The sequence below is a fragment of the Salvia splendens genome, chromosome 9 (assembly GCF_004379255.2).
Source record: "Salvia splendens isolate huo1 chromosome 9, SspV2, whole genome shotgun sequence".
NCBI lineage: Eukaryota > Viridiplantae > Streptophyta > Magnoliopsida > Lamiales > Lamiaceae > Salvia > Salvia splendens.
In genome coordinates, this window is record NC_056040.1 from 35,615,880 (window position 1) to 35,629,512 (window position 13,633).

The 13,633-nt window shown below is 51.2% G+C and overlaps 2 protein-coding genes across 2 annotated transcripts; both read left to right on the plus strand.

Annotated features, from left to right (window-relative positions):
- Window positions 1-10,362: 10,362 nt before the first annotated feature.
- Window positions 10,363-11,827, plus strand: LOC121749489. Its single transcript, XM_042144058.1, has 3 exons — window positions 10,363-10,649; window positions 10,811-11,471; window positions 11,540-11,827. The coding sequence occupies exons 1-3, from the start codon at window positions 10,363-10,365 to the stop codon at window positions 11,825-11,827; spliced, it is 1,236 nt and encodes a 411-aa protein (XP_041999992.1).
- Window positions 11,828-12,210: 383 nt separating this feature from the next.
- LOC121749490 lies at window positions 12,211-12,915 on the plus strand. The gene has a single exon (XM_042144059.1). The coding sequence runs from the start codon at window positions 12,211-12,213 to the stop codon at window positions 12,913-12,915; it is 705 nt and encodes a 234-aa protein (XP_041999993.1).
- Window positions 12,916-13,633: the final 718 nt, after the last annotated feature.

Below are 13,633 nucleotides of genomic sequence, written 5' to 3' on the forward strand. Positions count from 1 at the left end.
CATTGTGGGTAAGTTCTCTCACTCTATCCCTACGGGACTGCAAATCCAAAAGACCCTCGATAATATTAAACTTCGGTGTGGATTTAGTTGGAAGTACATTAATGCTAAACATATTCTCATTCAATGCGAGGACTTGGCGGACTATGCCCGAATCCTTGGAGGCCCAAGGGGTACGCCCGTTTGGCTCATTGACCGACACCCGATGAGGGTCTTCAAATGGTCCCCGGACTTTGATGCTTACTGCGAGTCCCCCATTGCGGCAATTTGGTGCAACCTAATTGGACTCCCCATTCATCTTTTCGACCAATCCGCCTTATTCGCCATCGGCAAGCTTCTCGGCAATCCAATACAAATTGATCGAGCCACGGCAAACAAGACTCGGCTTTCATTTGCCCGAATTTGCGTCGAGATAGACATCACAAAACCACCTACCGAAGAGATAATCCTCGATCTTGGTGGGCGAGAAACGGTGCAGCGAGTCCGATGGGACAAGATACCATCATATTGCCGAGAATGCAAACATGTCGGCCATGCAAGTGAGGTGTGCTATGCGACGGGCAAGAAGGAACGGCCGCCAAAGAGAAACTACCACAACGGCCCGCCAAAACAGCCACAACCCGAGAGACAGACCGAGAAGGGGAAGCAAGATATGGGGAAGAATGCCTCCAGCTCCAACGAATGGAAACATCAGGGGAAGAAGCAAGGCAAGGCCGGTGATCGACCAAACAATAACAAAACAAATGGGGAGGACTCCGGTGATACTTCCTGGGAGGGACCGAACTCCAAGGGTGACTCTACTTTGGGGAGCGGACCGAGCTCCGGAACTCAGAATGCCGGGCTCATTGCCGGGATCGAGATTGGGAAGTCCCCACCGAACCGGGGGAATCCATTGCATCCCACCACCGAACCACCAACACCACGTGGGAACATGGACGTGGAGTGGGGCTCCCCCAATGCGAGGAGCTTGGTCTCACCAGTTCGGCGAGGGAATCCGAGAGGAGGCGCGCGCCATGCTTTGACAAGGGGGCGTGGGTTCTTCTCGGCAAAGAACCACATGAGCACTAACCAATATTATACTCTCATGGAGAACGGAGAATTTGATGTTGAGAATTGTGGGGATGCGGACGAAGACCTTATGGAATTGCACGTGGGGGCCGAGAAGTTAGGAGGCAACAGTTCGGCCGAGGACGCCGAGGAGGTCGCTCCGAACAAAGAGCAACACCGTACTGACTATCAAGGAGGGCCTTCAACCTCTTTGGGTACGCACCCTTCTTGTTAATAATGTCGTACAATCTCATGTTTTGGAACGTGAGGGGGATCGCGAATGCGCCCACTCAAAACGTTCTGAAAAGACTAATTGGTTGTCATAATGTTTTATTTCTTGCAATAATGGAACCGCTCACACAACCGGACCCGGACCGTTTCTCTAAGGCCTTGGGGCTGTCCTTCATTGGTTCGAACACGAACGAGAAGATTTGGATGTTTGCGGAAGAGGGGTCCACTTTTGATATTGAGGTTGACTCGGAACAAATTCTTCACGGGTACCTCAAATCCCACCGCCTTGCTAGGCCGGTGGCCATCTCAGCCGTGTACGCCAAATGTACAAGGGCTGAAAGACATCACTTATGGGACAAGATGAGAGAGATTGCCGGGCCTCTTGAGGGAACACCTTGGATCATCGGTGGCGATTTCAACACCATGCTATCTCACCAAGACAGAGTCGGAAGTGATACCAACCGGCAAGCCGAGATGGTAGATTTTGCGGAGGCAACGGAAGATTGTAGGCTGCTTGACCCTGGTTTTGATGGAGCGGCATTCACTTGGGCCAAGAATGGCCTTTTTGAAAGGTTGGATAGAGTGCTTGTCAGCGAGGATTGGACTAAGACCTTCGAGGCTACTCGGGTTACGAACCTCCCCCGGATTGCCTCGGACCATGGACCAATTCTTGTCAGGTGCACGAAGATGAACACATCCGCTGGAGCCAAGGCTTTCAGGTTCCAGAACATGTGGATCCGACATGAAGGATTCATGGCCGTAGTGCAAAAAGCATGGGAGGAGCCCACGGGGGCGGGTGGAATCCTAAACATTCAAATCAAGCAGGCCAGAGTTAAAAAGGCCCTTAAGGAGTGGAACAAAGAGGTTTTTGGAAACATCCATGCTAATCTAAAAGAAAAGGAGGAAGAAATTGCTCTGGCCCAATCTTGTTTCGAAGCAAGGCCGACTCCGGATCACAGGACAGCGATCAACAAACACATTGCCGAGTACATCCTTTTGCTGAGAATGGAAGAAGATTTTTGGCGACAGAAGGCAGCTTTGAGGTGGCTTGCCGAGGGAGACAAAAATACCCGGTTCTACCAAAGCTGGGTGAAACAAAAGAGGGTTCGTCTCCGCATCCATTCAATACGTGTCAATGGGCAGGAGCTCACCGAGGAAGCCGAGATTAAAAAGTCCGCAGTGGAGTACTTCCAACAACTCCTTGCCCCCAACAATCCGACACTTGAAGATCCAGACCTCGACCTAATCCAGCAGGTCCACTCAGCCGAGCAGTTCGCTGACATCGCAGATGCTCCAAGTGCGGACGAGGTCAGGAGTGCCACCTTTTGCATTTCCGGAGATAGTGCACCCGGACCCGACGGCTTCTCGGCCACCTTCTATCAAGCCTGCTGGCCCATTGTGGGGCCGGAGGTAGTGGAAGCAATCAGACAGTTCTTCAGAGGGGCCTTCCTGCCGAGGAGCATCACGGCCACAAGCATAGTCCTTATCCCAAAGAAGGCATCGCCGGAGTCATGGACCGACTACCGACCCATCAGTCTCTGCAATGTTTTAAACAAGATCATTACCAAGGTACTCACCTCTCGACTCTCTCCTTTCCTCCCACAGGTCATCTCCCCAAACCAAAGTGGATTTGTCAAAGGTCGGCTCCTTAACGACAACGCACTTCTGGCTCAAGAGATGTTCCATGAGCTTGCTAGATGCTCCCCAGCGCCTAATGTGGCAGTAAAGATTGACATGGCTAAAGCCTATGATAGGGTCCAATGGCCATTCCTCTTCAAAGTTTTACGCCGTATGGGTTTCCCGGATTCATGGATTTCACTTATGGAGAGGTGTATTGGGTATTGCTGGTTCTCGGTCCTTGTTAACGGGGCACCCTCGGGCTTCTTTAGATCAACTCGAGGACTTCGGCAAGGAGACCCGATCTCCCCCGCTCTGTTCGTAATCGCTGCGGACTACCTGTCCCGAGCATTAGATAAGCTCATCCTCGGCCAAAAGGACATGACGTTCAAAGCCTCCCGGAGATGCATGGAGATCAGCCATCTAGCCTATGCGGACGACATTATCATCTTCACTCAAGCGGCGGCAAATCCTATGCGCCGGCTAAGAGCCTGTCTCGAAAAATATGAAAGAGTCTCCGGCCAACAAGTCAGCCTCGCCAAGAGTAATTTCTATATTGCCGAGGCCCATGAACATTGGGCAAACTCGATCCAGGCGGAAGGAGGCTTCTCTAGAGGGGCCTTTCCTTTTCTCTATCTCGGAGTCCCTATCTATCGTGGTGCCAAACGCACGGACATGTTCCTCTTTCTACGGGAAAAGATTGCAAGAAGGATCTCAGGATGGGCACACCGTCACCTATCCTTTGGAGGAAGGCTTACGTTGATTAAGAGCACTCTTGAAGCGATCCCCTTGCACATCTTTCAAGCCGTCGAGCCCACGGCCGGTACCCTCAAGCAACTTGATCAACAAATGGCCCGATTCTTTTGGGGGTCTACGAATGAAAAGAAGCGGACCCATTGGATTGGATGGGAACAAATGTGCCGGCCCACTGATGAAGGAGGCCTTGGGATCCGAAAAACTATGGAGGCCCTCCGCGCCTTCAATATCAAACTTTGGTGGCGCTTTCGGGAGCAAAACTCCCTTTGGGCAAGATACATGATGGCAAAATATTGCTCCAACTCCACACCGCTCACCTTGAGATTGCCGAGCAGGAGTAGCCCTACGTGGAGAAGGCTCTCAAGAGCATGGCCCCTCGCGCAACCGCACATGAGATGGCTAGTGGGACAAGGGGACATCTACTTCTGGGATGACATTTGGCTTGGCAATAGCCCTCTGAGGGAACTTAGTCTTGATGATAGGGGAAGACCAACCACCCGGGTCTCGGAGTTCATTACAAATGGTGGTTGGGATGTGCCCAAGCTTCAACTCCTTCACAATCAGGCCGGCCTCCCTCAGCATGTTATCGATGGCATCATTAATACACCGATCCTCCATGACGAACAGGATATCCCGAGGTGGAACCTCTCTAAGCATGGGGAATTCACGGTGGCTTCGACATGGGACACACTTCGAGGACGAAACCCGATCATCCATGGTTTGGGGGACGTTTGGAAGGTAGGCCTCACCAACTCAATAGCCATCTTTATCTGGAGGCTTCTTTCCAATCGGGTGCCGGTTGACACGAAACTTCAGTGGCGGGAGATTGAGCTAGCCTCTAAGTGCCAATGCTGCCCCCACAGACCGAACACTGAGTCACTCCAACACCTCTTCATCCAGGGATATGGAGCTCGCAGAGTATGGAGTGAGTTCGACGGCTGGTTCACAGGCCCGTTCCCACGCATCCATATCAATGACACAATCCCTACGAGAATCGAAGTGTGGGCGCGAAGGTGCCAACAGCCGAACAAGAAACATCTTAGCCGAGCCACTCCATACCTCATCCTTTGGTTTATATGGTCGGAGAGAAACAGGAGCCGCCACCAAGGCACACAGTTTAAACCACAAAACGTGGTATGGCAGGTCCACATGTTCATTCGAAATGCTATGTCTAATGGAAGCTTGAAGCCGAAACATTGGAAGGGAGTTAAACTTGGAGTCAATATTCCTCAACAAGCGGCGGCAATCAGGGCGCTACCCCTAGCCATGGCAATCAAATGGAACCCCCCGGATCAGCCGTGGATAAAGCTCAACACGGATGGCTCCTATAATGAAGCGAACGGCAGTACAGGGGCTGGCGGGATTATTCGAGACCACTCGGGTAAGATGCTCGTCGCCGTCAGCACACCCCTTGAAGCCCACTCGGCGTTAGAAGCGGAGCTGTTGGCCATGATTCACGGGCTAAATATAGCCAAGGAATTCGGCCTACCAATCTGGATTGAGTCAGATGCAGAGCAAGCAATCAAATTGGTCAATGGGACGGGATGGGGGCCGGCACTCGCTCGGCAAGCGGTGGCGCAACTAACCATTCTCAAACGCCAACTCAAATTCCGAGCCACCTTCATACACAGGGAGGGGAACAAAGCGGCGGACTTCCTTGCGAAAATGGGGCTAGTCCAAGACAGTGGCCTTCGAATGCACTACAACTCAGCACCGAGAGAACTATTGGACTTGGTTAGATTGGACGAGATGGGAGTGTCGCACATCCGAAACCTAGACGGGGACGGGCATCAAAGTTGATCATGAGACGATGGGAGACAATAGTGACTAGCTTTGTGGTTAATTGTATTTTGGAAAGGAGTATGATGAGGTCCGAACCTTGTGGGATCGGACCGCATACTACTCTTGATTTTGTTACGGCCTGACGATTTGTGTCGCTTCCCGTCCTATCTCGAGTGGAGAGGATTGTGTTGAAGTCCCCTCCAATGAACCACGGTATTCCCTCCGAAACTTGGGCAATATCTCTCATCTTTTCCCAAAGGGCATGCCGCTCTCCTCTCGTGCATTTAGCATACACGGCCGAGATCATAATAGGGGTTGAGATCCGGGGACAAGTGAGCCTACCATGTAGCAGCTGGTCCGTGTCATCCATCACAACAAAATCCATCCCTTCCTCCACAAAAATCCAAATTTTCCCATTGGTGTTCGTCCCCTTGTAGGACAGCCCCAACACTTTCGAGAATTTGTCCGGATTAGGGGAGGTAAGCGGCTCCAATATTGCAAGAAAACAAATATTATGAGATTTAATTAGTCTTTTTAGGACGTTTTGGGTTGACGCATTCGCGATTCCCCTAACGTTCCAAAATAGAAAATTTAACGACATGATTAACAAGAGGAGTTCGTACCCAGCGGGATTGACCCCCCTCCTTGGAATTCAATGATTTGAAGGTCCTTCTCCCCATGAGATGCCGCGGCCTCCAAAAAGGCGGGATTGGCGCCCTCATCGATTTCATTATGGGAGATGGTATCATCCCAATTTTCCTCGTCTTCCATATCATTTTCCACGAAGTTCTCTTGAGCCATGAGGGTGAAATATCGGTTAGTACTCAAGTGACTTGATGGCCCTTGTGCCTCGGTTTTCTCTAGGTCGAAGGGTTTAAAGAAGCCTTTCGGGTGCACATGGGCCCCCGAAGTCGGGTACACTTCTCGCCGCGCCATATCCGCTCCTCTTGGCGTACCCCCGCGCCCATTTCCAAAAGAGGGGAATTTAGCGAGCACCCCTTTAGGTGAAGAGGTGGTATGCTCATCATGGATGATGATCATGTCCTTACTCCCGGCACCTTGCATATCACCCAAAAAGTCCGGCCCCGACCACTCCGCCCCCGAGTACATATTGGCTCTCGGGTTCATCCGGATGTTGCCTTCCTTTCCCTTGTGTTTCCCTTGTTGTTTCCATTCCATGTTATTAACGGTGTGCCTCGGATCAGTATTGTTCTTCTTAGCTCCTATTCCTCCGTGTTGTGGTTGTTTTGGTGTTGCTAAGTTGTAGTTTCGTTTTGGAGGTCGATCCGCCTTCCCGGAAGCGTAACAAACTTCACTCTTGTGACCGACATGTTTGCATTCTCCACAGTAGGACGGGATCTTATCCCACTTTACTTGCTGCACCAAAGGACGCCCACAAATGTCAAGGATGATCTCGTCGGGTGGCGGCTTTGTAATGTCGATCTCAATGCATAGCCGCGCAAAGGAGAGTCTTGATTTGTTGGCCGTCGCTCTATCTACTTGGATCGGGTTACCAAGGAGTTTCCCAATGGCATAGAGGGCCGATTGATCAAATAGGTGGATCGGGAGTCCAATTAGGTTGCACCATATAGCCGCAATTGGAGATTCACAATAGGCGTCAAATTCCGGAGACCATTTGAAAACTCTCATCGGATGCCGATCAATGAACCACACCGGTGTCCCTTTGGGTCCACTTAGGAGCCGAGCATAATCCGTCATGTCCTCAAATTGAACAAGAATATGTTTGGCGTTAATATATTTCCAAGTATAGCCACGGCAAAACTTAATGTTGTCTAGAGCCTTTTGGATTTGATAGGAAGCCGGGATTGAGTGCGAGAACTTACCTACAATAGCATGGCCGAGGGACGAGGCCAACCTTTGGATTTCTGACCCGGAGAAGTAAATGGATGGCACTCCGTTTGCCGTGGAAGCAAAGCCGATATTTTGGATGTTCTCCGGGACAAAGACTTGCGGGCCTTCAACCGCCGAAGGCCCCCGCACCATGTCGGCCATGGATTTTGGCTTGGTGGGGTTCCCCACGCCCGGCTCGGTATTGCCTCCTAAAGAGTTGTGTGTCGGCTTATCTTTTGATTTAGCTACACCGTTTGGGTCGGTTCGCGGATCATCACACGAGTCCCTCTCGACCCTGGGTGCGTAAGGAGGCCGCGGCATTTCTATGTCCATCTCGGTCGGCGTCGGTTCCATCGCATGCGTGTCCGAGGCCGAAGGCGCGGGCGTGTCTCGAGGGGGGTTGCGGATTGCATTGGTCCTCGGCCATCCCGTACTCACTAACGCCGGGCCGGCTTCGAATGATGCTCGGATTTTCCGGGTCCTTCCCTTTTCGAGAGGTGGGAAATCCTCAAGGGAAGGGCCATGCTCAATGAGAGGCGCGCATTGTTCAATATCTTTGTCTCTCCGGTCTGGGAGAAGGGTGACCTTCGCCGTGTAGTCCGTGGCCGGTGAGGGTTCGGCGAGGAGGGGCTGCGCCGCCGCCGCATCAAGCATCTCCGCCGCGGCCAGGTGAATGATTTGGAGGATATCACTCTTTTTTGGATTCATTTGCTGCATTGGTAGGGGTGAGCATGGCTCCACATGTGACTTCCGGTTTTGGTAAGGGGCAAAAGCACTTTCCGAAAGGTGATTTGTTCCCATGCCCAATTCGGGCAAGTTGACTATCTCACTCCCCAATGTACTTTTTGGCACACATGCTACGGTCAAATCCTCTTGGGATACGCTTAGGGGTCCGACATCATCCCCTCCAACGGTCATCTCGCTCATGACGGGTCCATGGTCGAAGGGTGGCGCCACCTCCGCCGCCGGTGCATCTCCGTGAACCACCACTTCCATTTGGACCCCCTCCTCGGATGTGGGGGCTTTAGGAAGGGCTCCTAGGCCAAGTGCTTCCTTGCTATCAATGGAGCAAGCCGGAAAAAGATTTACCTTGGATTTAAGGCTATCAAGGTCGGGGCTCGGGACGGATGACTCGGGCTCGGAGGTCTCCTCTTCTCCAAAGTCGAGCTTCTTCCTAAGTTGTTTGTCCTCCGGGAGTGGAGAAGGTACGAACCTTTTCCGGCCATGACCTTTTGTGAGAGGTGCCGGCGTGCTCTTCCTAGCCATCATCCTATTCTTCTTGCTTTGCATTTTCAAATCTTTGGCCGAGACCTTTGGTGTTGGGTCATCGCATGAGTGGAAAATCATAAATTGGTCCGGGATGGACCTAGCCTCCTCGGGGTCTGGTGGGGCCGGGGTTGGGTTCGTGGGGGGGTCCGGCATGGCCAGCCGAGGGTGTGACCGCAGCGCCGAACCAAGGTGGGGAGACGGTGGAGTTGAGGAGGGATGGTGACACGACCGGCGTGGAAAAGGTCTCGGCGGGTTGTGGGGGGGTGAGGTGTGGTGGTCGGCGTGAGGGAGTCGCGGCGGGTCGTGGGTGTGAGTGGGTGGACGGCGAAAAGGATCAAGGTGGGGGAATTGCTAGAGAGAAGGGGGAGCGTCTCTCTCTAGAAAGCATTTTCTCGGCCATGCAATCGTTGGTAAGCTCTCCCATTCTATTCCGGCTTCGCACCAAATTCAAAAAGCTCTTGATAACATCAAATTTAGCCGAGGCTTTACATGGAAATATATTAACGCTAAAGATATTCTTATTCAATTCGAGGATATTGCGGATTATGCCCGATTGCTAAGCGGCCCCAAGGGTACCCCGGTATGGTTTGTTGACCGACACCTTATGCAAGTCTTCAAATGGTCCCCGGACTTTGATGCATATTGTGAATCCCTGATTGCGGCAATTTGGTGCAATCTAATCGGCCTCCCCATCCACCTATTTAACCAATTGGCTCTCTTCGCCATTGGGAAACTCCTAGGTCCTCCTATCCAAATGGACCGCGCCACAGCCAACAAGACTAGATTATCCTTTGCTCGTCTTTGCATCGAGATCGATATAACGAAGCCACCACCCGAGGAGATCATCCTTGACATTTGTGGGCGAGAAACCGTGCAACAAGTGAGGTGGGATAAGATCCCGACGTATTGCAATGAGTGTTGGCACGTGGGGCATAAGAGCGAAGTTTGTTATGCGGCGGGTAAAGCGGTTCGACCCCCAAAGAGGAACTATAATTTTGCCATGCCGAGACAGCCACACCAAGGGGCCCAAGGTTCGAAGGGAGGATATGATCAACCGAAGGAAAAACTGAACAACAAGGAGGTGAAACAACAATGGAGACCCAAAGAAACGGAAGCGCAACTAATTACAACACCAAGCACTAGAGATACGAAAGATTGAGATTGGCAAGGACCGGATGTCATGGGCGATTTGCATGAGGATGGCCCCATGGATTTGACCATTCATGCCGACGAGGGTGACAAGAGTTGGAGTGCAACCCATTTGCATGGTAGGGGTTCGGCCTTCACACCCTTTCAGCATGGGAACGGCGGAGGGAGCATGGCGAAGGGAGAAATAAGTAACCACCGGGCTACACCCTCGTCCAAGGCTGGGGGACGGCGCGAAGCAGCCTCGGCCTCGGGTGATCTAGTGAGACCGAAAGGCTCGTTCAAGCCTTTTGACTTAAAAAGGTCCGAAGCACAAGAGTCGAATAACCACATGAGCACCAATCGCTATTTCTCCCTAATGGCTCGGAAGAACTTCGTGGATAATGATTTGGAAGATACGGATGATGGGGAAGAGAACATACCTCTCAAGGATGATGATGGTGGAGCCATTCCCATACTTATGGAGGCCGAGACATGCTAAGAGAGGAATGACCTCCAAATCATTGAATTTCAAGGGGGGCTTTCACACCCGCCGGGTACGAACTCCTTTTATTAATCATGTCAATACAATTTCTATTTTGGAACGTTAGGGGGATCACGAACGCGTCAACCCAAAACGTCCTAAAAAGACTAATCAAATCTCATAATATTTGCTTTCTTGCAATAATGGAGCCGCTTACAATCCCTAACCCGGAAAAATTCTCAAAGACATTGGGGCTGACCTACAAGGGGTCGAACATCAACGGGAAGATTTGGATTTTTGTGGAGGAAGTGGCTAATTTCGAAGTTGAGGATGGCTCGAAACAGTTGCTCCATGGGCGGTTCACTTGCCCTCGATTACCAACTCCTATTGAGATATCGATTGTGTATGCCAAGTGCACGAGAGGGGAACGACTTGCATTGTGGGATAAGATGAGAAGAGACATCACTCAAATGTCGGACGGGAGGCCTTGGTTTTTTTTTCAAAATTAACTCCTATATAAGGGAGGAAATTACAAATAAACTCCTATACTATAGATAGGAGGAAAATACAACTGATGTCAAGAGGGCTCGAACTCGACACCTCATGCAATAATGTTAAGCTCTTTGCCGCTAGGACAATGGCTCTGGACAGGACGAAAGGCCTTGGTTCATTGGAGGGAACTTCAACACCATCCTCTCCACTCGCGACAGGATGGGAAGCGATACCAATCGACAGGTGGAGATGGTTGACTTCGTCGAGGCCATCGAGGATTGTCGATTGCTGGACCCGGGCTTTGATGGCTCGGATTATACCTGGGCTAAAAATGGCCTCATGGCTTAGAATGGATAGGGTGCTGGTCAGCGAAATGTCAACCCAACTTTTAGACGCAATAAGAGTTACTAATCTCCCCCGGGTAGCCTCAGATCATGGGCCAATACTCGTCCGATGCAGAATGCTGAACAACGATGGGAGTGGTAGAGCGTTCCGGTTCCAAAACATGTGTGTGCGGCACGAGGGATTTGCTGATTTGGTGCGACGAGATTGGATGGCTACCACGGAGGCTGCAGGCCTACTCAACTTGAAGATCAAGTTAGCAAGTATTAAACAGACATTCAAACGGTGGAACAAAGAGGTCTTCGGGAATATCCACGCCAACCTCAAAGCTTGTGAAGAGAATATTTTCGTGGCTCAATCTGAGTTCGAGGAAGACCCCTCGGCCCGGAACAGAATGGAGATCAACAAACAAATGGCTGAGTACAACCTCCTTCTCAAGATGGAAGAAGACTTCTGGCTCTCCGTTGGCTGGAAGAGGGTGATAAAAACACTAGGTTCTACCAAAGCTGGGTTAAGAAAAAGAGAATTCGGTTGTGAATCCACAAGATAAATGCTAATGGGAGGGAACTCACAGATGACCTTGAAATCAAAGACTCGACGGTCAAGTTCTTCCAAAACCTCCTTGCGCCAACCTGCCCGGAGTTGGCTGCCCCGGACCTAGACCTCTTGCAACAACTACCCTTCTCGGAGCAATTGGATGACCTCCCCAAGCCGCCGGACGCGGATGAAGTAAAAAGGGCGGTCTTTGACATCTCAAGCAATAGTGCCCCTGGGCCGGATGGGTTCTCGGCCTTGTTCTACCAAGCTTGTTGGGGAATCGCAGGGCAGATGTAGTGGATGCGGTTAGGCAATTTTTATGCGGGGCTTTCCTCCCCCCGAAGTTTTACTGCCATGAGTATTGTACTTATCCCTAAGGAAGCCGTCTCCCGAAACTTGGGGAGACTATCGGCCCATCAGCTTGTGCAACGTAATTAATAAGGTGATTAAATAAGTCCTCATGAAGAAACTCGCACCTTTCCTACCCCATGTCGTCTCACCGAATCAAAGCGGGTTTGTAAAGGGGAGGCTGCCAAATGACAATGTGCTCCTCGCACAGGAAATGTTCCATGAGCTTGCTCGATGCACCCCGGCCCTGAACGTTGCAATCAAGATTGACATGGCTAAGGCCTATCTATGATCAGGTGCAATGGCCCTTCCTACTCAAGGTTCATATGCAAATGGGATTCCCAGGACCTTGGATTGCGCTTATTGAAAGATGCATTGGAACTTGCTGGTTCTCGATGCTCATTAATGGCGCCCCGGCAGGTTTCTTCAAATCCACCCGCGGGCTCAGGCAAGGCGACCCCATCTCCCCTGCCCTGTTCGTTTTAGCTGCAGATTATCTCTCACATACCCTTGACAAACTTATTCTTGGGCACAATGAGATGACTTTTAAAGCCACCCGTGGAAGCTTGGAGATCAGCCACCTCGCTTATGCTGACGACATCATTATATTCACACAAGCGGCCACGACGTCCCTCAGGAGACTCAGAGCGTGCCTCGACCACTATGCAGAGGTGTCGGGCCAACAAATCAATCTAGCCAATAGCAACTTCTACATTGCCGATGCGCACGAAGGATGGTCGAACTCAATCCAAACGGAAGGGGGTTTCTCTAGAGGTACTTTCCCTTTCCTTTATCTGGGGGTCCCTATTTACCGAGGTGTTAAGCGCTCAGATATGTTCATGTTCCTTCGGGAAAAGATAGCGGCGAGGATCTCAGGTTGGGCCCATCGACACCTGTCCTTCGGGCGGAGACTCACCTTGAGATCAAGAGCACGCTTGAGGCGGTCCCACTGCATATTTTCCAAGCAATTGAGTCTACGGGTGGAGCCCTCAAGCAGTGGACCAACAAATGGCTTGCTTCTTCTGGGGCTCGACTAGTGGGAAGAAAAAGACACACTGGATTGGCTGGGATCAGATTTGCCTTCCCACGGTCGAAGGGGGCCTCGATATCCGCAAGCTTAAAGAGGTACTCCGAGCTTTTAATATTAAACTTTGGTGGAGGCTCCGAGAACAGAACTCCTTATGGGCAAAATACATGATGGCCAAATATTGTCAGAAAGCATCCCCTCTCAAAATACATGATGAACATAACTCCTTAGAGCGTCGGGAAGACATAGTCCGACGTGGAAACGGTTACTAAAAGTGCGGCACCAAGACCACCCTCACGTTAGATGGGTGGTGGGACAGGGAAAGATTTATTTCTGGGACGACATTTGGATTGAGGATGTCGCGCTAAGGGGGTTATGCATTGATGACCAGGTTTCCCCCTTGACCATGGTTTCGGACTTTATTCAGGAAGGGTCATGGGACGAGGCCAAACTACAAATGCTCCAGGATCAAGCCGGACTTCCCCAACAAGCTATTGCACAAATCCTCGACACACCAATTGTCGCGGGGGAGCCGGAAATCCCGCGATGGAACCTCTCTCGAATGGGTGAATTCTCGTTGGCCACGACATGGGAAACCATTCGGTCTCAAAGGCCGGTCATCCCGGGGCTTAATGATATTTGGAAGGCCGGACTCACCAGATCAATTGCCAATGCTACCCTAATGGACCGAACGCCGAATCCCTGCAACACCTCTTTAGTCAATGCCG